Source organism: Eubalaena glacialis, chromosome 9, assembly GCF_028564815.1.
Source record: "Eubalaena glacialis isolate mEubGla1 chromosome 9, mEubGla1.1.hap2.+ XY, whole genome shotgun sequence".
NCBI classification, from domain to species: Eukaryota; Metazoa; Chordata; class Mammalia; order Artiodactyla; family Balaenidae; genus Eubalaena; species Eubalaena glacialis.
The window spans coordinates 6,347,416-6,370,446 of NC_083724.1; the positions used below are offsets into that span (position 1 = coordinate 6,347,416).

At 50.2% G+C, this 23,031-nt stretch overlaps 1 protein-coding gene across 2 annotated transcripts in view; it reads right to left on the reverse strand.

Moving 5' to 3' along the window:
* Positions 1–3,959: 3,959 nt before the first annotated feature.
* Positions 3,960–23,031, reverse strand: part of ABL1 (ABL proto-oncogene 1, non-receptor tyrosine kinase) — a 130,304-nt gene continuing 111,232 nt past the window's right edge. For both annotated transcript variants that reach the window (XM_061199755.1, XM_061199756.1), the window contains exons 5-11: positions 17,425–17,509; positions 16,579–16,756; positions 14,583–14,767; positions 12,321–12,473; positions 11,023–11,112; positions 10,514–10,678; positions 3,960–8,256 (exon numbers count right to left, since the gene is read on the reverse strand). In XM_061199755.1, coding sequence (XP_061055738.1) covers positions 6,545–8,256; positions 10,514–10,678; positions 11,023–11,112; positions 12,321–12,473; positions 14,583–14,767; positions 16,579–16,756; positions 17,425–17,509 — 2,568 coding nt within the window. In that variant the 3' untranslated portion in view covers positions 3,960–6,544. The remainder of the gene's footprint in view (positions 8,257–10,513; positions 10,679–11,022; positions 11,113–12,320; positions 12,474–14,582; positions 14,768–16,578; positions 16,757–17,424; positions 17,510–23,031) is intronic.

Sequence of the window (23,031 nt, forward strand, 5' to 3'; positions counted from 1 at the left end):
CAGCAGTCTGGTGCTGCTCACTCCTAGGCTGGCTTCAACCGCTGAGATGAGAACCTGTATTGATGTTCCCATGGCAACATCCCCCCTCCTCCTTCTGAGCTATTGCTTGCCCCTGTTCACAACTGAATAATTTTCCATTGAGCTGTCACAATTAATTGGTAGATTTTTATTAGCCTTTTAGACCCACACTGGGCAGGGCCCAGCTTGGCACCTTGGAGCATTTCACAGTGTTTTCCATTCTATTAGAGACTTATATTCCCCAGTAGCAGCTCTCAGTCCTCGACAGCCAGAAAGCCACTTCATTAAGGGGTGACGGATCCGAGCCACAAAAGAGGCGGGCTGACTGGGGAGCAGAAATGGGCTGGAGAGATGGGACGGGAACACAGGAGTCAGAACGTTACCTTATGCTGAGGCGAGCTGCCTTCTCCTGGGGCTCCTCCCTGCTCCCCCCGATGCCTCGGTATACGTGTCCTGGGGCTCAGGGCCGCTGTGACAGGGGCCAGACGGTGACACTGAGTCAGGGAGGCACAACATACTCTTTGCCCTTTGCCACTGTCGAGGAAGGGATGATCCAGGATGCCTCCTGCTAACGTGACAGACTGACAGGGGTGGGTCTTTGTCTGTTGGTGAAAGAGGCAAACACTCAGCCCTCAAGCCACGGAAGGCAGATCTCAAGAAAACGAGCCCCAGTGTGTCCATAAAGGACAGCCCTGGTGCTGAGACTGTACAATACAGGGTGGCCGGATGAAGGAAGTACAATCCCAGCCCAGGCTCTCACCCAAGCATGTGCTCATTTCCACTCTGTTAAGGGCGGTGCGGGGGCAGCAGCCTGGATTACCCCATCCCTTAGCTCATTTATACACACAAGGAAGCCAGGGAACGTGCTCACGAAAGACCAGGTGAAACAGAACAGACCAGAGGCCAAGGGCAGAGGGACGCCCCGTGGCAAGGTCACCTGGTTGACGTTCTCTCGCCAACTTGTACTCTTAGGACAAAAGGAGCCGCCCCTGTAGTCACTAATTGTGAGAACTCGGAGGTCACCAAGGTGGAGACACTCCTGCATGTGTTTACACCCACTCTGGGTATACACTGGCTGGTTTTTAATTTAGTAGGATTAGATTAACCTTGATGGAGAAATCTGAGATAAAGCGGGGAGGGGGAGAGCCTTCAAAGCAGAGGATATCCTGTCATTAGGCTTTCATCATTGAACAAAAATCAACAACAAAGCTGTTCTTTCCAGTTGCTTGTGTATTTGAACTCAATAACCCTGGAAATCAGAGCAATCAAACTGCTGAGGGCATTGATCTGTTAGATCCACTCCCACTACATTTGGCTAAATTTCCTCTTTACCCCCCAGCCCTCTCGAACCCACTGGCTCTGTCAAGGTTTGGGGGCCTCTCGTGCCACCCCACACCCTCGCTCTCTTCTTGGTGGGGAAGTTTACTCCCCAGATTAGCGAAGGTGAGGCTCTTCGGAAAACACTTATTTTGGAAGCGGGGAGATTAAGCTCCCCTGGGCCGCCAGGCCCACTCCACCTGGCATGGCAGTGGTCTCTCCTCCAGCCCAGGCACCTGAGAGCTGTTTGCATTCGCCCATTTTATACATTCAAGACACAAAAAAGGCTTCATCTTGGCGTGTAGATCTCAAGGTATTTAGCTATTAAAACGGATGGGGAATATTTGTCTATATTTTCTTGTATGTTTGAAATGTTAAGAAAAATGTCTAAGAAAAAAAGAGATTTGTGTGGCCAGCAAGGCATCAGGGCACTGCCATAGTAAACAAGGAGCCACCTCGTCCTAACTTGGCGCTGGTGCCCAAGATGCTGCACGACACACACCACTGGAGACCCCGACCCAGGCAAGGGGCTTTCACCCTCCAGGCAGGGAGCTGGGGCCCCGCCCAAGATGCTGGGCGTCCGAGGAGGAGGGCAGACACGGACAGGGGATACTGTGGTTGGGCACTCTTATCCCACCTGATGTCTTCTGTACCAAGAGGACATTTAGAAATCAATCCCCTAGAGCACTCAGCTGGGGAACCCTGTCTATAAAATATCCCCGACACCCAAAAAGCTGGGCTAGCTGTAATTCTGACTTCTTCTCTTCCACGATGAAGGGAGGAGCCTGGCCCTGGAGCCCAGGTCTCTGCTAGTCATGCTGTGGCCCTCTGGACCATCAACAAATTCGTCTGGCACAGAAGATGTAAGCTGGCACGTGCTATGTGACCTCAGGCAAGCTGCTTCACATCTCTGAAGCCAGCTTTCTCACCCACTAAATGAAGACAGTGACAGAACCTCCCTCATTTAAAAAAAAAAAAAGGGTGTGGGTGTTTCACGTAGTAATGCAGAGCGCGTCTGTAATAGCTAAAAGCACGCACGTGTGAGCTGTAATTCTAAGAAAACTTTCATCGCAATATAACAGACATCCAGAACGTGCCCCAATTCTAAGTGTAGTCTGATGAATTTTCACCTTGTGACACACCCATTAGCCAGCACCACCCATACTAAGCAAGAGGACACCACCTGCCCCCAGAGCTCCCTTGTGCCCCGACCAGGCATGAGCCTCCTCCCGCACCCCGATCACCCACCCCCCGACTTCTACACCAGACTACATGCCCGTTGAAGTACATGGGAGCTGACGCATCACCGTGTCGCCTGGCGGCCACCGGCATAACATAGCATGGAGTGGGGCAAGTCTGTCCCACCCCACTGCTCCCCGACATTCCACAGAGTGAACACCCCGCACGTACCTATCCTTCCTGCTCTTGATGACCTTGGGTTGTTTTCCGTTTGGGGTTCTTCAGTGTTTGGGTTTTTTTTTTTTTGTTATGTATATATATATTTTAACATCTTTATTGGAGTGTAATTGCTTTACAATGGTGTGTTAGTTTCTGCTGTATAACAAAGTCAATCAGCTATACATACACATATATCCCCATACCTCCTCCCTCTTGAGCCTCCCTCCCACCCTCCCTATCCCACCCCTCTAGGTGGTCACAGAGCACCGAGCTGATCTCCCTGTGCTATGAGGCTGCTTCCCAATAGCTATCTATTTTACGTTCGGCAGTCAGAAAGAGCAAGTGTTTGTTTTGTTTTTAAAACTTTGACACTCGAGGCTTGTATTTTGTGGTAGCGCTATCAACAGCAGCTGCCCGCCTTCGGTGGGCTTGGCCCTCGGGTCCTCACTCCTTGGTTCCGGACCTTGAGGGCAGGACTCAGAACTCTCTGAACACCGTTGTGTGTGCACATGGGTACGTCTTCCTGGGGCTAAATCCGCAGTCCTCATTTGGTCCTCAAGGGTTTCTGTGACCCAACAAAGGTTAAGGACCACTGTCCTAGAATGGCTAGACCCAAGTAAGTTTCTTGGGCTCGGGTGACATTCATGGAAGATTCTCACTTTGGAGAAGAGTCTTCTAAGACCCTTATTTCACACCGGAACAGCCGCCAAGGTGGCTAGCGTGTATACGAGGCTGCGTCCCGGCCTCACCACGTGTGAGCTATGGTTGGACAAGTAAACTCCAGTCATAGGGCATGGGGAAACGGGACGACGCACCCTGCCTAAGAGGCTGCTGTGAGGATCCCGTGACAGGCCCACGTCAGTGTGGCTGTCAACATAATCGCTCTACGCCCTCTTTCAGATTGCGAGCTGTCACTCAAGGGAAGAGCGCGCTGCCCGTGGAAAAGCCCTGGACTCAGGAGGTCTGGTGTCAAGTGATGGTTCAGCCACTCTCAGACTCTGCGGCCTGGGTCCGGGTCCTGCCTCTGTGAGACGAGGGAAGAAATGGGTCCCGGGGGCCGTCTGCAGCTCTGGCTCGAGCGCGCTGCCTGATGTGCAGCACGGGCCGCTGCCGAGGTCTCCGGGGAAGAGGCTTCCCTGAACCGCGCTCTTCAATGTGCTTTGGTGGACAGGATCTGTATCCTCTGACAAGGCTGCTGGCTTAATAAGTATCATTATCAGAGGGTGCTACTCACTCCCCCCGACTTCCACTTTCCAAGCTGCCAGCTGGCGTTAAATGCAGACCGAGACGAGGACTCGTCAGCACCCTGCTCCACAGTCCCCTTGGGAGAGGTCACAGCCTGGCCCGGGCCGGCACACCCTGCTCTTCCTCGGCCACACAAAGAAATAAGATGTCCGGGGCGTCAAACACAAGCGAGGGGTGCTTTGGGGACTGATGACAGTGGCTGAAAGTGAGTTCAAATGTAAAGAGAAAGAAGGCACTTGGGGAGGGATTAACCCTTTCAGGCCAGAGAGAAATCCGGGACGTGACCTCCTTCCCCCATTCCAATGACACCGTGACGGCCTGACAGGTGGCACGGCCCACTCTCAGGGCCGCCGCCAAGAGCCAGGCTGCTGGCAGGTAGGTGGGCACAGGAAGGGCCTGAGATGAGGACAGGCTTGTGAAACGGCCGATGCGGGATCGTTCTATTCTGTAAGACCCAACACGGAGCCCCCGGCCCCTTCAGGAAAGCTTGAGTCCTTCCCTGCCCACATGCACGCCACGGCTCTGAACAACAGGGAGGAATTGCAGACCAAAGCAACCTGCCCACGTGCTAGTGTTGTAAACATTTATTTAAAAAATACTACGGAGGAGAGACGTGGATTCAAAAAACAGAGTCACATACAGAAACAAAATGTATTGGACTGAAAAAAAAAAAAAAAAAAAGACACCATAGGCATTCCGGAAGGGAGGACGGTGGAAAACTATTTACACATCATTTATAAAAGAGCAAGTCTATAAAAAGAGTGTAATACCAAAGTATAAATGCAAAATATAGTGGCACATCATGTGAACAAGAAGAGACCAGTACCTCACAGAAACAGGCAGTGGAGGGAACCTGGGTGGGCTTTGTTTTGCTTTGTCTGCAAGGCCACTGGCGGTGTTCTGGCACCTCCCTCGGTCTGTGTAGCACAGCAGTCTGGGGGGCAAAGAGGTGACGTGCTGTGAAAACAGCATAAAACGACTCAGAGGACACCATCTCTACCAGAGAAATAAAATACAAATTTAGGTGACGAGCGTAAAAATCGGGCCTGTGCGGGTCATGGGCCCTAGGAGGCCTGGGGAGCGGAAGGTGGTTTCCTCCTGGCTTCTCCAGGGGGCGCTCCCGAGCGTGGTGAGGCCCAGACAGGTGCCCGTCAGCCTGCTCTTCAGCAGCCGCTCTAGGTCAAGGTCAAGGACGCTGGGCTCCTGCCCTACGAGCCTAGTCCTGGACAGCCTGGGGGTGATTACGCTGCTCTCTGAGACCCTTCCTGGGGGTTCACTTGTTTGTGATTTTCTTCATCCCTGATGAGCCCAACCGAAACATTAAGTGTTGCTCGCGGTAATTAAATAAGACGTGTGCCCGTCAGGGTGCGGCCAAGGCTGGCTGGGCTTTGGTGCCGCAGTCCCTTCCCTCCTTCGTGTGCACCGGCGCCCGACGGCAGCTCCTTCCGTCTCGGAGGCAGCTGTGCTGAGGGCCGAGTTCTGAAAGGCTTCAGGAACTCCAGAAAGCTGAAGACCGGCTCGTCACCAGGGAAAGAGCCCTGCAAGCATCAGCTGTGCCTTAGAGGAGGACAACAGAGCGGAAAGAGATCAATCGGAAAGCGAGACCAAGCGCCTTTTCAGGGCACCTGGAAATTCGGAAGGAAGGTAATCCTGCGCTCACCGCAGACCGGCCCAGCCCTGGGCTATCTCGGCAGCAGCTGCTCACCCACCGCCACCCCTCCCGCCTCTGGAGCCCCCGTATGCTGACCAGCGACCCTGCTACCCTTAAGACTCAAGCTTTCTATCCAGGATTAGCAGTGCACGTCACAAGAGAGCCGGGAACTGGGCTCTTAAGGACACGGAGACAGCGGGTGACAAGGAGCCTCCCCCACATCACGCGCCTCCTCGGCTTCCCCACCTGTCCCGGGACCCGGAGGCTGGTTGGTTTTAGCACCCTGTTTTACCCCCCAAATCAAGAGCTGTCCTTCACGTGAGGAAATGGTGAGGGCACCAGCCCGCGGCAGCAGTGGAGGGCAGGGTGGCCAGCTGGCAGCACTTCCCAAGATGCAGTTCTGGAAACGTGTCTTCAGCACAGGAGGCACGAGGAAGATGAGTGCACAACCTCTCTGCACAGGGCGAGTGGAGGTGACGGTTCCCAAGGCCTTGGTGACACAGCTCCCACGCAGGGTACTCGTTCTGGGGGTGAAATGGAGGCGAAGGCATAGCCAGGGGAGGTCCCCCAGAAAGACAGATGAAAAGGAAGCGCTCATCTGCCTTCCCACCTGCCCCCAAGAGCTCAGTTCTGAAGCACGATGTGGGAAAGAGGCTGGCGTGCAGTCCACAGAGCAGGGAACTCCACAGATAGGACTCGGACAGATGGCTCAGGGAGCCCGGGCTGAGGAGAAGGCAAGTGCAGGAGAACAGCGGGGCCATGACATAGGTAGTAGGGCTGCACTCCACGGCGGCCTCAGCCCTGCCCGGCGCAGAGCTCCTGGGCCAAGGTCCCAGCTCGCTGGTCCTCTCTCAGCCACCGTCACGGGCACGGGGGAGCCCTCACGCGCTGCAGGCTCCTGACGCCCGGCTTCTGCTACCTCTGTACGATGTCACTGATCTCCTTCACGGAGCTGAGGAGTTTGCTGAAGTCCTGAGTGGCCGCCGGGCCACTCCCTGCTGTCGCAGGGCAGATCTGAAGCTCCCGAAGATTATTCTCCAGTTTGTTGATGGCCTCGCGGAAGGCGAATTTGTTCCTCATCTGCTGGATGGAGTCCACGTAGCTCACACAGAACGTGTAGAGGTTTTTGCCGGCTTCCAGCACGGCGCTGTGGCTGGCCATCTGCTCAGAGTTCTTGGAGATGGCCAGGCACAGGGCCTCGGTGCCGTCCAGGACCATGCCCTTGGTGATGGCACCACTGGCAATCCGCTCCGGAGGCTGGCGGGTTTTCCGAAGAGACACGCGGGTCGATATGAGAGGGATGAAGGCAGTGGAGGACGGCTGGTCCCCTGCCAGGGCAGAGGATGCTGACGGCAACGCGGAGGGAGCAGGGGCTGGGCTGGTTGGGGTCCCCGCTGGCTTGGCGGACGACTGTGGCTTCGGCATGGACGGGAGCGCGGGCTTTTTGACGCCCTCTCCCAGCTGGCTGGGTTTGGCAGCGTCACTGTTCACAGCATCCACAACCAGAGCCATGGCTTTTGCTTTCCCACTGGCACCTGTCTCCCCGGCTGCTTCCTGGCTCGGGCTCTGGGAGGACTTCCCGGCTTTCCCAACGGAGACTGGAGGAGGGGGCGGCGGGGCGGGTTTGAGCTTGGACAATTTCCCCTTGTCTCTCCCTGGGGACTCGGAGGAGGGCTTGTGCCTCCTCACTCTGGACTCCTCGGCAGGGGCCTTGCTGGCCCCTCCAGAAGCACCTGGCCCTGCCCTGCTGGTGGGGGGCACCGGCTCAGCAGGCGTCCCCAAGGCACTGGACTTCCCAGCCTCGTCCTTGTGGGGAAGGCTAGAGGAAGGCGCGACCACAACCTGCCTGCGGAGGAGTTTTGGGGTCAGGCTGGGAGGGCTGGAGCCCGGGCTGGACTCGGCCGCGTCTTTGAAGACCTCGTCGGCTGCTTCCTCGGTCTTCTTCACCAGCCTGGGTGGGGGAGTGCCTGTGCCTCTGGTCACCTGGTCAGACCTGTTCTCACTTGCCCGCTTCCGGGGCAGAGCTGGCTTCTCACTCTTGTGCCCTCCAAACGTGGACGAGTCAAACTGTCTTCCCGTGGACTGCAGATCCCGAGGCAGCGTGACCGACCGCCACTCGGTGTCCTTGGCCCCGTGGGGCACGCAGGAGGCGGAGCAGGACCGCAGGAAGCGCTTGCTGGAGCTGCCGCCGCTCTCCTCCTCGCTGGCTGCTAAGCGGCTGCTGGTCAGCGTGCTGGACTTTTTCCACAGGTGGGGAGACCGGAAGCCTGTACCCCCTGACTCCCGTAAGGCTCCATTGGGGACGCCAGCCCCGCTGCTGGGCTTTAGGGACTTGGCTGGCTCGGCTGCGTCCGCGGGTGCGAGCGCCAGCGCCCCGTTGCTGATGTCTCGGCCTTCTTCCTCAGGGGCCCCCTTGCGCTCTGGCTGGCCGTCCATCTCCCGGAAGGAGCTGCTGCGTTTGGGAGGGGTTGGGGCTGTTTTCTTCTTCTTCTTGATCAAGGCACTGAACAAGTTGGTCTTCTTGTCTTTGGGGAGAAGGCGCTCATCTTCGTTTAGGCCGCCATCCTGAGGACCTCGTTCTTTTCGAGGGAGCAGTGGAGACACAGCAGGCTCGTGGTCCAGAGGATCTGAAACACATGGGGAAGAGTTTAATGACTCCAGGCCAAAGGCGACCGAGTGAGCGGGGAACCTGCCCGGAGCGGCCGGCCTCTTCCTACAGAGCAGCCACGGGTCTGGGCACTGGGCTCTGATGGGCCTGCACGCGGTCCCACTGCCAGCCACCTGGGCGAGTTAGTTCTCCCTGCTCATCCTTGGCTTTCTCACCTATAACACGGAGGACATGAAACCTATCCACAGCGCTGCTGTGAGAATGTAACGCGATAACGAACGTGGAGCAATCACAGCTCTTGGCACGAAATTTCTCAGCAACTGTTGTCACTGTTGTTGGTATTATTCTTAGGAAAAGCTTAGGTCTCTCTCCTTGAAGACAGCACAGCAAAAAGCGGGGACACCCACAGTCCCCTCATCTCTTTGCTGGTTTCCTTTAAAGTAGCAGAGTCCCCTCAACACCACTATCTGGAGAGGAAAAAGCATGACAAGGCCAAGCACAGGGTCAGAACCTGCGCCTCTCAGACCAGTCAGCCACTTGAGGCTCCCACGAGGATGGTCAGGAGGGAAGGGGCCACATACCACAGGGTGCAGTGACAATGGGCCATTATGCCTGGGAAACAAGATGGGTGACCTTTTAAAATTTTTAAATGGGCATTCTTTAAATATGAATAATAGCTCCTAAGAAATCTTTCTGCTGTTGCCAAGCTCCCCGCGAGTGAATGACAGAACTCCCCCTCCGAGGGCAGCTGCGAGCACGGGTGCCGTCAGCGCCCTGTAACTCAAAGCTGAGGTAGCGGGGACCTTTGTGAGAACACCAGGCGGCACACAGGGCTTCTGAATCAGGGGAAGCCAAGGACCTCCCCAAACCTTCATCCAGCGGAAGAAGGTGAAGAAAGTGAAATTCTAATGAATTATGCACAGCTCTACTTCCGGGCTGAACAGCTAACTGACACTCTTGGCTCACCACGAGATTACGTATCAAAATACCCCTCAGATGAATACTGATGGGCATAAATGAACACGACTGCTTATCGGTGGGCTTTTAATAAGCCGTAAGTTTTCATAGCAGCCTCTCCTCCCCACACTGTTCCAGGACCTGAAATCAGGACCACTAAGAGAAGGACGCAGGGGCCAGATTCTGGATAACTTACATGCTGTCAAAGCGGGGTGAGCAAGACGGTCCAAGGGCGTGCCAAGAACGCACTCTGATTTAGATTCATTTCTTATGTAAACCTTTCAAGGGTATATTTTTGCTATATTTTATAATATACATGTCTGTGCAGTAGTACATACACATACCTATGTAGAAGACCTGCACACTCAACTTTTTTTTTTTTTCCACATCTTTATTGGAGTATAATTGCTTTACAATGATGTGTTTCTGCTTTATAACAAAGTGAATCAGTTATACATATACATATGTCCCCATCTCTCTTCCCTCTTGTGTCTCCCTCCCTCCCACCCTCAACTTTTTAAAATTAATATGGGTACATGATGAAAAAAATTGGGAATCATGGGGTCTACAGATTCTGGCTTTGTCCTGTCCCTTCCCATTCACCCAGCGTGTGGTCCATCACAGCATCACCCAGATGCCGGGCCCACCTCAGACACCTCCATTCAGTTGGTCTGCTGTAGAACCCAGACATCTGTATTTTTTCTTTTTCTTTCTTTTTTTTTTTTTTTTTGTTGGGGGAACTGCTAAATCAGAACAGTCTCGCTTAGAGTCAAGCCTGGCCCATAGGAAGCACTGGATCAGTGTTTGCTAATGTTACTCCTGATAACTTCTCGAGAGCCCTTTTTCACCACTCCCACTGCCCTCGCTGGTCTAGGGAACAGCACCAGAAACAGATTCTTCTCAGAGGCCTCGAGGGGACACCGGCTCAGCTCTCCGCAGGTGTCTCCCGGCCCCGTCAGTGCCAGTGAGTTTTTCGTATCAGTGCTTTCACAACGAGCTGCTCTTCGTTTGGTTCGATATTTTATTATTGCTGTATCTGCCGCGAGAGCAACCACAGATGCTGTGCATAATACGTGAAAAGGTGGGTTTGTTCTTAGTAGGTTTCATAAGCACCACTGCCTAAGCCAATGGCTCCTAAATGACGGGGCAGGGGGTTGCTGTAGGAAAAGGAGAACCTTCCTCTCTTCGAAGCTGGACCACTAACACGGGGTCTGCCTGTCTTTCTGTGCAGTTTCCACTCACTGCTTCCCATCTGCCTGCACTGGCTCTGAGGGTCGACTCCCCCAGGCCTCAGGCGGGTGCGGGTGGTGAGGACGTACCGGTCTCTCCTGGGCCCTTGGAGTGGGGCGTCTCGGGCACGTCGGGGGCGTCTTTGTGTTCAGCAGCTCTCCTGGAGGTTCTCGTCTTGGTGGGCAGCTCTGGGGCCTGCAGCAGAGTACCTGCAACCCCTCGCATGCCTTTCTTCCCCAATTCCTTTTCCACTTCTAAGAACCACCAAAAAAATCAACAACAAAACCAGCAGTCATCAGTAACGACGTCATTTTGGTATGTTGGTTTTCTTTTTCTTTTTAAGACAAGAGTAGTCATCTACACGCAGTTACAGAAAAGAGATACACATCCTGAGGAAATAGTACTTGAGTAGTTTTCAGAACCCTGGCTGCAAGAGACAGAGGGCCACCCCCCGCCCAGCTTTCTGGTCTCAGGTAAGCTGCTGGCCCATGCACTCTAACAGGAAGTGGACTGAAGGACTGGGCTGGGTCCCACACGGCCGTCCCTCCCATCCCAACCCCCCTCCCCACTGCAGGCACCCCAAGGACCAGCACTTTACCATCTGATATGCTGGATTCCTGGAACATTGTTTCAAAGGCTTGGTGGATTTCAGCGAAGGAGGGCCGGTCAGAGGGATTCCACTGCCAACCTGGACAGATGAGACCCAAGTCAGACTACCCATGAGGCCTTGCTAACAAGCAGGGGACGAGAAGTTCTCAAGGAAAAGCCTGGAAATTAAAGTAGCATTCCAATCCTGCTAACCGTCTTTTGCTGTGACAAGTTAAAGTGACGAATGTCACTGTGCCCTGTTGCAGACATTGAGAATTTGGGAAGACTTTAGATACGGGCAGGAATATGGATTATAAAATCCCAGAGACACGCCGACGTCAACAGCTACATTTACAAATATATTCTTCCCAACCTGCCTCCAGCAAATGCAGAAAATTACTCAAGCAAGTAGCCTGCTTCCCAGCTCACCCTTACTTCATGCTTATCGAAGCCCGAATTCCTCATCAGTAAAGACGTGCTAATTAAAACAAGATTAAAATGAGGATTAAGGACTGACTGACAAGCCCCAGTGTAGGTGAGGACGTAGGGTCCCTCTCACATGTTTCTGGTGAGAATATAAATTCATATAAACTTTTTGGGAAAACAATTTGAGAAAATCTGTCAAAACTTAAAATGCACATGGCTCTCTGAACCAACAGTTCAACTTCTATAAGTACTAGCATAACGCACAGAGGTGTGTATGTACGTATGGGGGTGCTGGTTCCTGTCTTGTTTATAATGGCGAAAAACAAACAAATGTTCATCAGAAGAGGACTGGATGAATGAATAAATCATGTAATAGATGCCAGGCAGCTATATAAAGAAAGACACGAGGCGAGAAAGCGGGAGAGAGCGAGAGAGAGAAAGAGCACAAGCTCTGAATTACGGACACGGAAAGACACACCTGTTACACTGCTAAGTGCAAAAAAAAAAAAAAAAAGTTGAGGGAATACATTTTTATACATATATATAAAAAAAGAGTGGATAAAAGTCACCTGGAATATTTACCTACTATACCAGAAATTTGTATTTATTAAGAAACCCAGGTTTGGTATCTATCAATCTCATTTTTGCATTAAAAACAAACAAAAAAACACTCACACATAAAATACTATGGGTAAATAAAGGCATACTGAAAAAAGTGAAAAAAAAAATAGGTAGCAAACTGTTACGTTAGTTGCTTCCGAAGAAAGGGAATGAAGAGAGGAAATGGAATACTTCGATTTTTTTACTTTACATATATCCTCCTGCCCTGGGTATATGTAAAGTGCCCACAGAGACTTCTAGAACTGGCAGGGGAAGGCTCACATGCTCGCATGAGTTCGTAGACCTTCTCTGGGCAGCCTTCCGGGCGCTCCATGCGATAGTCTTTCTCTAGGAGTTCATACACCTGGGACAAGTCAATTCCTGGGTAAGGTGACATGCCGTAGGTAGCAATTTCCCAAAGCAACACTCCAAATGCTAAAAGAAAAAAGAAAGAGCAGGATCGTTCAAGATGTGTAAGATTTAACTACACTGCATTTAAAACTGGTTAACTGTGCAGCAGACATCAGAAGTTACATCCTCAGAAGCAGGTCAGACACTGACATTTTACCCGGCTCTTAATTACCAACAGCCCCGGATAGAACAGGACAGAATGAAGCTTTCCGTTTACTCACTCCCACCGACTAAAACAGAAGGAGAGAAGGGGCCTGGGTTGATCAGCCCCTCCAGGGTCTTTTAGGTAGCCTAGCCATCTTGTTGGGAGATGTGGTGGAAGGAACCTAGGACTGGAATTGAGGAGGCCGTTACTACTCATGGCTCTGTGAGCAACTAGCCATGTGCCTAAGACAGGCCACCTCTCCTTTCTGGGTACATGAGATTATCTCTAAGGGCCCTTCCAACTCCAAAAATTTCATTAAAATCTTACAGAATCGTTGAAATTCCAGGTCCCATTAAGGAACCAGAACTCCTTGGAGAAACAGGTGATTCAGGTCTGGGGCAGAGAATGAACCTGGAATATTTTATCATTCCAGATAGCAGAGATGCTATAGAAGAGTACAGGGTTTTGTCAAAAGGACCAGGAACAATTTGAAGTCCCCACTGGCCAAAGATGAGACAATCTGAGTATCAATTAAAAAAATAACTGCAGTGGATTAATCAATAATATACTCAAATATATTTAAATCCAAGAGCTTATAATAATATCACAAAAGAAAAACAACAAAAACCTGGTCACCATTGGAGGGTATTAAGAAACCAATTTGTTATCATGGAAACCGGTAAATAATGGCAAGGAAGCAAACATTTATCCTATCTTTCCTGTATGAACTGTACTTCTACTATAACCAAACAGTAGAGGAGAAGAAGTTTCTTATAGAAGTATTGAACTAATAAATGCATAAGGAATGAGAATTAGAGAATTATCATTTGGCAACCCCTAATAAATCAGCGGATCTAGACAAACAGAGAAAATCAAGAATTATGAGCCTACTGATGAAAATGTACACCCCTTCCTATGAAGTACTCTTACTAAAAGAAAAACAAGTCAAACTCGAATGTGATCAAGCTGTCTCGATCCAAATACCCATTATCTAGGGAGAGTGAAGACTGAAGAACATGATAACTCTCACCACAGGGGTACAGTGAGCAGAATCCAGAGTGTGGGAGACTTTAAAGGACAAATGACGGGATTTCTTCAACAAATAACTAGCAAGGGACGCAGAGGGATAAAGAAGGAATTTACACATTAGAGGAGACCTAAGGGCCACTGTCAACTAACAGCACTGTGAGATTCGTATTTCCAACCCAATTCAAACATATTGTTTAAAAAAAAAAAAAAAAGAAAAAAAAGCATGACTTTTATGATTTCATTGGAAATTTGAACACTGACTAGATATTTGATAATATTCAGAAATTAATCTCAACTTGTGGTTATACAAATAAAAAAGTCATCTTTAAGAGACTTCTATGAAATATTCATGGACAAGCTATTATGCTGTCTGGGATCTGCTTTGAAATAGCAAGAGTCGGGGGGGTGGGCAGGTGTACAGGATGAGAGGCACCATGAGGTGATGACGGCAAAGCTGGGTGATGGGTGCCTGGGGGGCATTAGGCAACTCTGTCTTCTTTAGTGTATGCTTACAATTGGCATAATAAAAAGTTCTTTTCAAAAAAGTAAAAATAAAATACTGTCACACTTCAGAGGCTTCAGAGGGTAATATTCTATTTGAATCCCAAACCAAACTATACAGCATTCTCTCCACAGAGGAAGACTCTGGGTGCCTGCAGGGTGGGCCGGCTGCCCCTGCAAACCTAGGCAGCAAACTAAGAGTGAAGACATAAAGATGGTGAGTGGGGAAAAACAGTTAATCTGAATTATTTTGGAAGAAAAAAGCTCACTTTTACTTCATTTTGGACAGAAAACAGGGGAGAAAAGATTTTAAAAAGAAAAAGAAGAAAGAGAATTAAGTAGTGAAAAAGAAATGAAAGAGCAAGAAAGAGGAAGTGAAAAAGCAAGGAGAGAAAGAAAAACAGGGAAACAGCCCCACTCCGCACGGGCGAGGACAAAACCAGAGCAGCAGCCCTTACCCCAGACATCCGACTTGATGGAGAACTTGTTGTAGGCCAGGCTTTCGGGTGCCGTCCACTTGATCGGGAACTTGGCCCCGGCGTGGGCTGTGTAGGTGTCCCCTGTCATTAGCCTGCTCAGGCCGAAATCAGCCACCTTCACCAAGTGGTTTTCCCCTACCAGGCAGTTTCGGGCAGCAAGATCTCTGGGAAAGGAAAAAGTTAATCTGTGAGAGTTCCCGGCTAGCTTTCCAGCTTCACAAGTCCACCACCGTCGTCTATAAAGGTGCAATACCGACAACGGGAAAATGGAGTCCGGGACCCCTGGGGAGCAGCGCCCGTCCCTCAGCACCCACCACGCTCCCACGCGTAGAGGGTGGCACAGGGAGCAGGCTCCCTGGCCCCGTGACCTGGAGCAAGTTAATCACCCTCGGATTCAGTTACGCCAGCCATAAAATGAAGACGATAATGACGGCGCTTACTTCTTAGGGTGGTTGTGAGTGGTAGTGAATTAATAGGTAAAGCACTTTGACCGACGCCTGGAGAAGTGTCATTTAAGCGTCTGTTCAGTTATTACTGCTCTGTGCCAGGCACGGGGCACAAACGCGTAGGCCAGGCCTCGATCTCGAGAAACTTACATCAGACTGAGCCTCGCGTGTCCTATTCAGACTTGATAGGACAAAATTTTAAAAAAGCCCACGACATCCTTTACCCAAATGTATTTCCCACTGTCCTGTTTCTTCCTGATGCTTATCCAAATGCGTCCTATAAACTCTCTCCTGTGTAATCAGCTTCCTCTCGCCTCCTGATTCTCCCTGGGAAGTAGGAGGCTAATCTTTGGTTCACGGACATTAACCATGAAATCGCAAGGCAAACTGGAATGAGGGATGAGAAGACGCACCAGCTTAAGGCGACGGCTGCGTAAGATAGCCTGGTCATCAGCGATCAGAGGGGAAGGAAATACAGGAGAGTTGTGCCTAATAGGATTTTGGTAAAGCACTTGAAGTTTGCTTGAATGAAGAGAGAACGAACCTAGCCATGCAAGGCAAACCAGGAGTCAAGAAATCTCAATCTGCAGCCTCAGAGGGTTCACTTTCTTGAGTGACAGGAGCATCTGAAGCAGGCTCTCATGGAGCAGAGAAAATCCGTCTTACAAGGAACCGCCAGCATTTCACACATGCTACTCTTACTCCTCACTATGAAGTGTCATGTACAGGTTTCATACTTGAGTTAATTGGGTAGGAAAGGTCCCCATGGTGGCGGGGAGAACGTCTTGTGTAAAAGACTCCGGCAAAGCCCATCAGGCTCTGTCCTGCACAGGCCGTCACTTTGCTAGGAAGCCATTTCCACCAGCAAAGAACGCGAAGACCAGGATAATTGTGGCACACTTGAAGGTCAAAACACTCCAGGCTTTAAAGCAGCAAAGACGCTTAATTCAGAATGACGTATACACAATTCTGACAATCGTGGAAACATCCCTGAACCAGATGACAGCAAGTTAAGTGGAGAATGAAATGATAATGAAGAGAAGGAAAAACACGCAGCACAGAAACAAAACCCACGCACGGCTGTTACTGAGCGCTTGTGTAAAAAGCAATGCCGACGGCTCCCAGGAAGAGGTCATAACTGATGAACCCCGGCCCTGGAGGAGCAATGAGTGCTCTACTCCAGAGGGAGCCGTGATGATTACAAGGGGCGCCTTTGATAAACTTCATTCAATATTCCTCTTAGCCCAAAATGCTTCCGAAGTGAAATATTCAATACTTCTCAGGCAGGGGAGTAAGCGCTCTGGCGGTCCAGGAGCCAGGCCGGGCTGAATTTAGTCCCGGATGCACACCCGAAGCCGGCGGCGTCAGGAACCTGGCGGTTGCCTTTGCTCCAAGGTCCGATGAGCTGCCAGCACTGAAGTGAGAGGTTGAGCCAGAAGACCTCGCAGGTTGGGGCTCTCCGTCGAAGGATGCCCGCGCCCCACGCGCGCCCCACAGACCCGTGGGGGGCAGCTTCGCCGGGCTCCTACCTGTGGATGAAGTTCTTCTTCTCCAGGTACTCCATGGCCGACGAGATCTGAGTGGCCATGTACAGCAGCACCACGGCGTCCACCTCCTGCCGATTACACTCCCTCAGGTAATCCAGCAGGTTCCCATAGGTCATGAACTCAGTGATTATGTAGAACGGGGGCTCCCGGGTGCAGACCCCTGCCAACAAGACAAGGCTTCAGTGTGCTGCCCTGCTCCCGACTGAACACATATCGCAAAAGACGAGCCCTGAAGAACAAGGCTTCCGAAACGGATTCGGACTCTGCCCCTGCGTCCTGGGCCCAAGTTCTAAGATGGTTCCACGCACTTGTGGGTTGAGATTATGTTCATGTGGGAGGGACGTGGCCCCGCTCTTTCCTTCCTCTCAAGCCAATGAACTTCAACTCATTGAAGAGGCTGCCACTGAGTTCATAAGCAAAGGCCGGGCCACATCAGACAAACTAAATCACTGTTAGTTTAAGGCCCGCCGCCCACCCGCCCCCTCCCCGCAATTGGATATGTCTACGTACAGAATCACCTCCGTGAAGGAACTCTTGAAATTCTTAGGTTTCAGATGGCGATTTGCATTTGACTGCTTTTGGGTATCAATTTAAAGTAATAACATTCTCCCTCGCTCGCGTGGGCACACGGACGGACACACACACACACACACACACACCTCCCTCCCACACAGGCCTCCTTTTACCAAGGGCTGGATGCTGGTGGGGGACAGACGTACAAATCAGAAACCTCAATGCAGTGAGCCACCCACCTCTTCTCTAACAGCACCTGTATCACCCCAGAGGGTCTAATTAAAAGGCCCTCTCTCCAGAGCTCCACACACTCACCGAGTAACTGTACTAAATTGGGGTGCTTGATCTCTTTCATTACTGCGGCCTCTTTCAAGAACTCTTCCACCTCCATGGTATCCTCCTGCAGGAAAAAAAGAAGTGATGACATTATCTCAGCAAGGAAAGTGTTGAAGTGGGGAAGTACGACCCGAATGGTTAATACAAACTGGAGCGTCCACGAACAATCATCCCGGTCCACCAGTCTCAACCACGACATCGCTCTGGACAGGTTCCAAGGTGGCCCGATCATCACCCCAACGGTACGAAGAATTGTCCACTTCGGTGCTGAGCTTTGGAACTCCCACCCTGAGTACTATGTCAAGGCTGGCTGCACATGCTGGTGACTCGCTCTGGTGGCTCTATGCAGACTATACTTGTTTCCATCACCCGTGGAGTTTGTGGGGAGTGAGGGAGATGTGTACAGGCAAATACCACAAACTTGGTGCCACTTCCCTAAGGAACAGCTGGCTTCCAAGGCCTCCCAAAATGCTTAATATAAAAAAAAAGAAAAATCACTTGAAGAATCCGAAATGTACTTGATTTAAGAGAAGAGACCTTGATGACACAAAAAGATGTAGAGCACTACCAAAGAACGATGCCTCAAGATATGGCAGAAAGAGAGGATGTTGAACTTCTTAAGAATGCGGTCTCACGGGGCTCTCAATGAAGCAATCACCACTACCTGTCAGGTCAATTACTCACAGATTCTAAAATAATCTTCACTAGCAGCTCCCCTAACAACGGCTTCACAAGTATCATCAGTACACATCACGTTTTAGGCAAGTTCACAGTATTTAAATGCCAAGGGGAGACAAAGATATCAGCAAATGCCCAGACCAAATGCGATAATGTTTCTGCATTTCCTCACGTATCAGTCTGGAGTGCTGTTGTCAGCTCTGTTTTCAGGAGCCTGGCTGTGGGGTTTACGTCGGGTAAACCTCTTTTTGACTTAAAGAACCCACTGTCCTCTCAACTGACCATCAAAGCAAGAAGCAGGTGGGCGATACATGACACAGTCTGTTGCTATAAAAACCAGCAAGGGAAGCAGGACCCCACCCTCCAAGTTTCAACATGGAGTCTGAGTCTGTCTGAAGAGCAAGACTGCATGGGAGATAGGGAGAGAGCTTCTTGAAAACCAGATTCCCCAAGAAAAGCTTTATCAACTGTTTAAATGTGGAGCTTTATTTACACCGTACCTGCCCCTTCAGGCAACAAAGAGCTAAAGCGTCCTACTCACTGTGGCTAGCCGGTTCCTACCCTGGCACATGGGGAAGACTTCCAGAGGACGGGTCACCCTTTACTTAGTGCTGTCTTGCTTTGGTCAATCGTGTTTACAAGCGAAGCATGACCAGCGAGGAGATGGGTCAGCCCACTATCACTTGGCTTAGGGCTCGACGGGACTGAAACTTAGACACAGTTTGCTGCTCTTTAAAAATGGTGCGCTGCTCCTAATGTCAGTTCAACATCCTGTGTAGTCTCTGTGTCGAGCTGCACGGGTGGGAGAAGAACACGTCCCCGCCACCACCTCACTGGCTGCTTAATTCTCCGGAGTCCTCCCTGCCCCTGAACATGCTCAGCAGACCATACCGTTTGCGGCGTGGCGTGCTCTGATCTACCAGGGTGACACGCTACTGCCGTCAACGGCTGCAGAGCCCAGTGCCTGCCAGAACTAGGGGATTCAGTGCTGCTCACGTAAGGACCAGGGCCTTTAAGAATCTTGCTCAGCCAACAATATGCTCAAAAAGTAGCTCTCCAATGAAGCTCTCTAGGTTTAAGGCAGCACGTAATGAACCTCGCACAGTGAAATCACTTCCGATAGAACACTGCGCTTACAGCTACTGACTCTTTTCTACAAGAACCATGTTCTAGGTCTTGAGAGGCACGGACATGAAAAAGGAACACTATGGCTTTCAAAGGCATCCCTCTTCTGCCTTTCTCTCTCCATTCACACACACACACACACACACACACACGAACCGCACGCACATGACGTGTGGACAGTATAAATAATTCTTTGTTTTTTCTTTCAGGACAATCAGTGTGAACTTGTCTCCCCCTGCTGGAATCAGACCTGGTTCAATTTATAATTTAAACTACTAACAGCATCCTACATTTCTAGCTGTGTTAAACTGGAAATATCCCTGATGCTATCCCTGTTATATTCCTTTACTTTTATTTTAAAAATTTCCATCATCTTTTTGAAGAGGATTCTTCCATTTACATAGTAAAATAAAAGTAATTCCGAATGATTAGGGCAAAGGCAAAACTCTGAATAAAAGCTGTGAATTTCAGTCTTGTCTGTCAAGGAGGGAGTTGGGTCAACTGCCCCCTCTTCATGAGGATTGACTGGCCTGGCCAGGTGTGGACGAATGCTTCGGCTAGCACAGAGGTTAAGAGGGTGATTGCGAGTTATACCGACCGAGCTCTGCTGCTGTGTAACCATGGTAAGTTACCTACATAATAGATAACAGATTATCTCTGAGCTTGTCTTCTCACCTACCGAATGGAGGGAACAGCAGTACCTGCCTCGTGCACAAAGGGTGCCGAGTGCAGTGCCCAGAACACGGCCAGCACCCACTCGGTGGGACTCGCTTTCATTACTATTAACACAGTTGATCTCTACTCCTGAGAAGCAGACTAAACGTATTGCTTGTATGGAAGACGGGCTGGTTCTTTAATTAACGCTGGCTTTTTGGTCTTTCTCAAAGATACATTCTTCCAGACTCAACATCTCACAGGTGTTTTCTAACCAGCTTCGTCCCGTTTGCTCACTGGCCTCATCCCCAAGAGTAGGAATTCTACAGCATAAAAAAGAACACTATTTTTAAACACAGCTCAGCGCCCCGCTGCTGGTGCACAGCTTTTAGAGCTCTCCGTGCCTCCTCTCAGCAGGGACCCCTGGCCGCAGTGCTGGGCTCGTGTCTAAGATAGATCAGTTTCCACATGTTTCCGGTTCTTACCCGATGTCAGGGGAGTAAGGTTACAAGCACGGCGAAGTGCCACCCTGCACCTATCGGCTCGACCAGGGTCCACGCACTGGAGAGATGGGGCAGTTCCCGAGCCAGACCGAGGAAGGCGGATGGTTCACGAACCAGGTGGGGGACTTGAAGCTCAAGTGAAAAGTCCACAGGAAACAATCTCACAGAGGAGCCCCCATGACTCTGGTCCCCCAGTACTGCGGCCGTATCTAGCTCATGGCCGGAAGGGAAGCCGCTGCCCAAGCGACTGCGACATGGCAGTAGCCTCTCTCCCCAGCGCACAGCCCCCATCCCGCCGTGAAGTGAGAGCCACCGCGTGCGACGGCCCAGTGTTCACGCTGTCCTGGACCCCTTATATCCTGCGGGGGAAAATAACAAACATAAAACCCAAACCAAAACATACTGTATTGGTGAGGGTAGGGAAAAGAGGCACTTCCTCCACGCCAGTGGTGGAGTGCAAATTGGTACGAGCGCTTTGATCCAGCAGTTCTACTCTGAGGAGCTGACCTAACAGGACACTCTCCCACGTGTGCAAACAAGGAGAATCCCTGTGCACTGTTTGTAACAGCAAAGTAGTGGAAAGAAGACAAGTGTCTACTGAAGGCTGGTGAGATATTAAAATATATCCATACAAAAACAAGACCACCTTACATGTACTGTCAAGGAATATCTGCCAAGACACATTAAGTAAACAACAGAGGGTACAGAGCAGCAGTGTCTATAGCACACTGCCATATGCTTAAGAAAGATACGTGCATGTGGACTGTTTCTGGAAAAACACCAAAATCAAGGGTAGAGGAAACTATCTGTATATATTACCTATTGGAAAAATAGGTAAAGAACTGAGTACAGTGCTAAGTTTTAACTTTTTTCAACAGTGTTAATTTCTGCTATTTTAGTAAATTTGTCAGCTAGCTTATGAGTCAATTTTAATAACACAATTAGATTAACAGTAGACCTTTCCAAATTCTATCACGTACACAACTGTTTCAAGAAAGAAAACAGACTTACAAACTTACTATACAGCTCCTCTGAAGCCGCGGGCTTCTTGTACTTGACAGTTCTCTCAGGCACATCCTGCCTTTAACAAAGAGAGTACATGCCTACGACCTGCTGAATGGTGTCAAAATTCAAACTAGCCGCTCCCCATCAGGGGGCCTTTGTTGTAATTCCAGTTTCCCATCCATAGGGGCCAACCTAGTACTCCCTTTTTTTCTCTCCGGGTCTTCCTTTTGACCTGAAGGTACAGGGCCCAGTGGTGGATAAAAGTAGGGCCTCGCTCCCCCTGCTGGTTAAGGAGAGTCTGGTCCTGTCCGCTGAGGGGGCCGCAATACCAAACACCCAGGACAAGGAGGTCCGGCACAAAGAGGGGCTCAGTGGTAACCGGCTGAACAAACAAAAGCTTGGGCTAGAACTGCAAGTATTTCCCAAGTAGTCTTCAAGAGACAGGCAGATCGTAGCTACAGCCTGTGAGGGAAGTGAACGGGGGGGGGTTGGGGAAACGGTGATTTGTAAAATGCATAACTGTGGTTTAGGTATATTTTTCATGGTATATGAGGAATCAGAACCTGAGTAACAATTTAAAAAAAGACCTGGGCTTTGGAGCAGGATGCCTGGGTTCAAATCCTGGCTCTGTCACTGCTAGCCATGTAACTAACGCTAGGTCAGTTACTTAACCTCTCTCTGCTTCAGTTTTCTCAACCTTAAATGGTGGTAGTATCAGTAGCCTTCTCTTAAGGTAACTGGAAGGATTAAATGAGATGCTCTATGTAAAGCATAAGGCACTCAGACTCAGGCACGTAGTAAGAATCGATAAATGTTAGCCATCACTGCTATTTAGAACCCACTCAAACTCTCAATGTCTGTAGTGGAGAAGAACGCCCCAAATGTTGATACTAATCTTATTTGCCAAGTGGGAAACATACTGTACAGATGTTTTTTGTGCAGGGTGGGGTGGAAGGAGGGATAATTTATTTAGCAGTACCTTATTTTGGGTTAATATACCTCTAGAAAATGACACAGTCCCTTGGGACTTCCCTGGTGGCACAGTGATTAAGAATCCACCTGCCAATGCAGGGGACACGGGTTCGAGCCCTGGTCCGGGAAGATCCCACATGCCACGGAGCAACTAAGCCCGTGCGCCACAACTACTGAGCCTGCGCTCTAGAGTCCTCGAGCCACAACTACTGAGCCCATGCGCCTAGAGCCCGTGCTCCACGGCAAGAGAAGCCACTGCAATGAGAAGCCCGCGCACCGCAACAAAGAGTAGCTCCCGCTCGCCGCAACTAGAGAAAGCCCGCGCGCAGCAACGAAGACCCAACACAGACAAAAATAAATTAAAAAAAGAAAAAAGAACCACGTTCACAAGTAAAAAAAAAAAAAAAAAAAAGAAAATGACACATTCCCTTTTCCCTAATTAGCTACCCCTTGGAGTGACTATTCACAGAAATCTATGCAACTATATTCTGTAATTTTTTTAATGAACTATGGGATCACAAGTTAATAAGGCTCTTAGGAAAAATCATTAAAAGTATAATAAAAAGCTTAATAACACATCATTAGAGAAGTATGTTCTAGAAGGCACCCACTTCCAGATAATTCTGATGTATTGGTATAAAAAAAACCC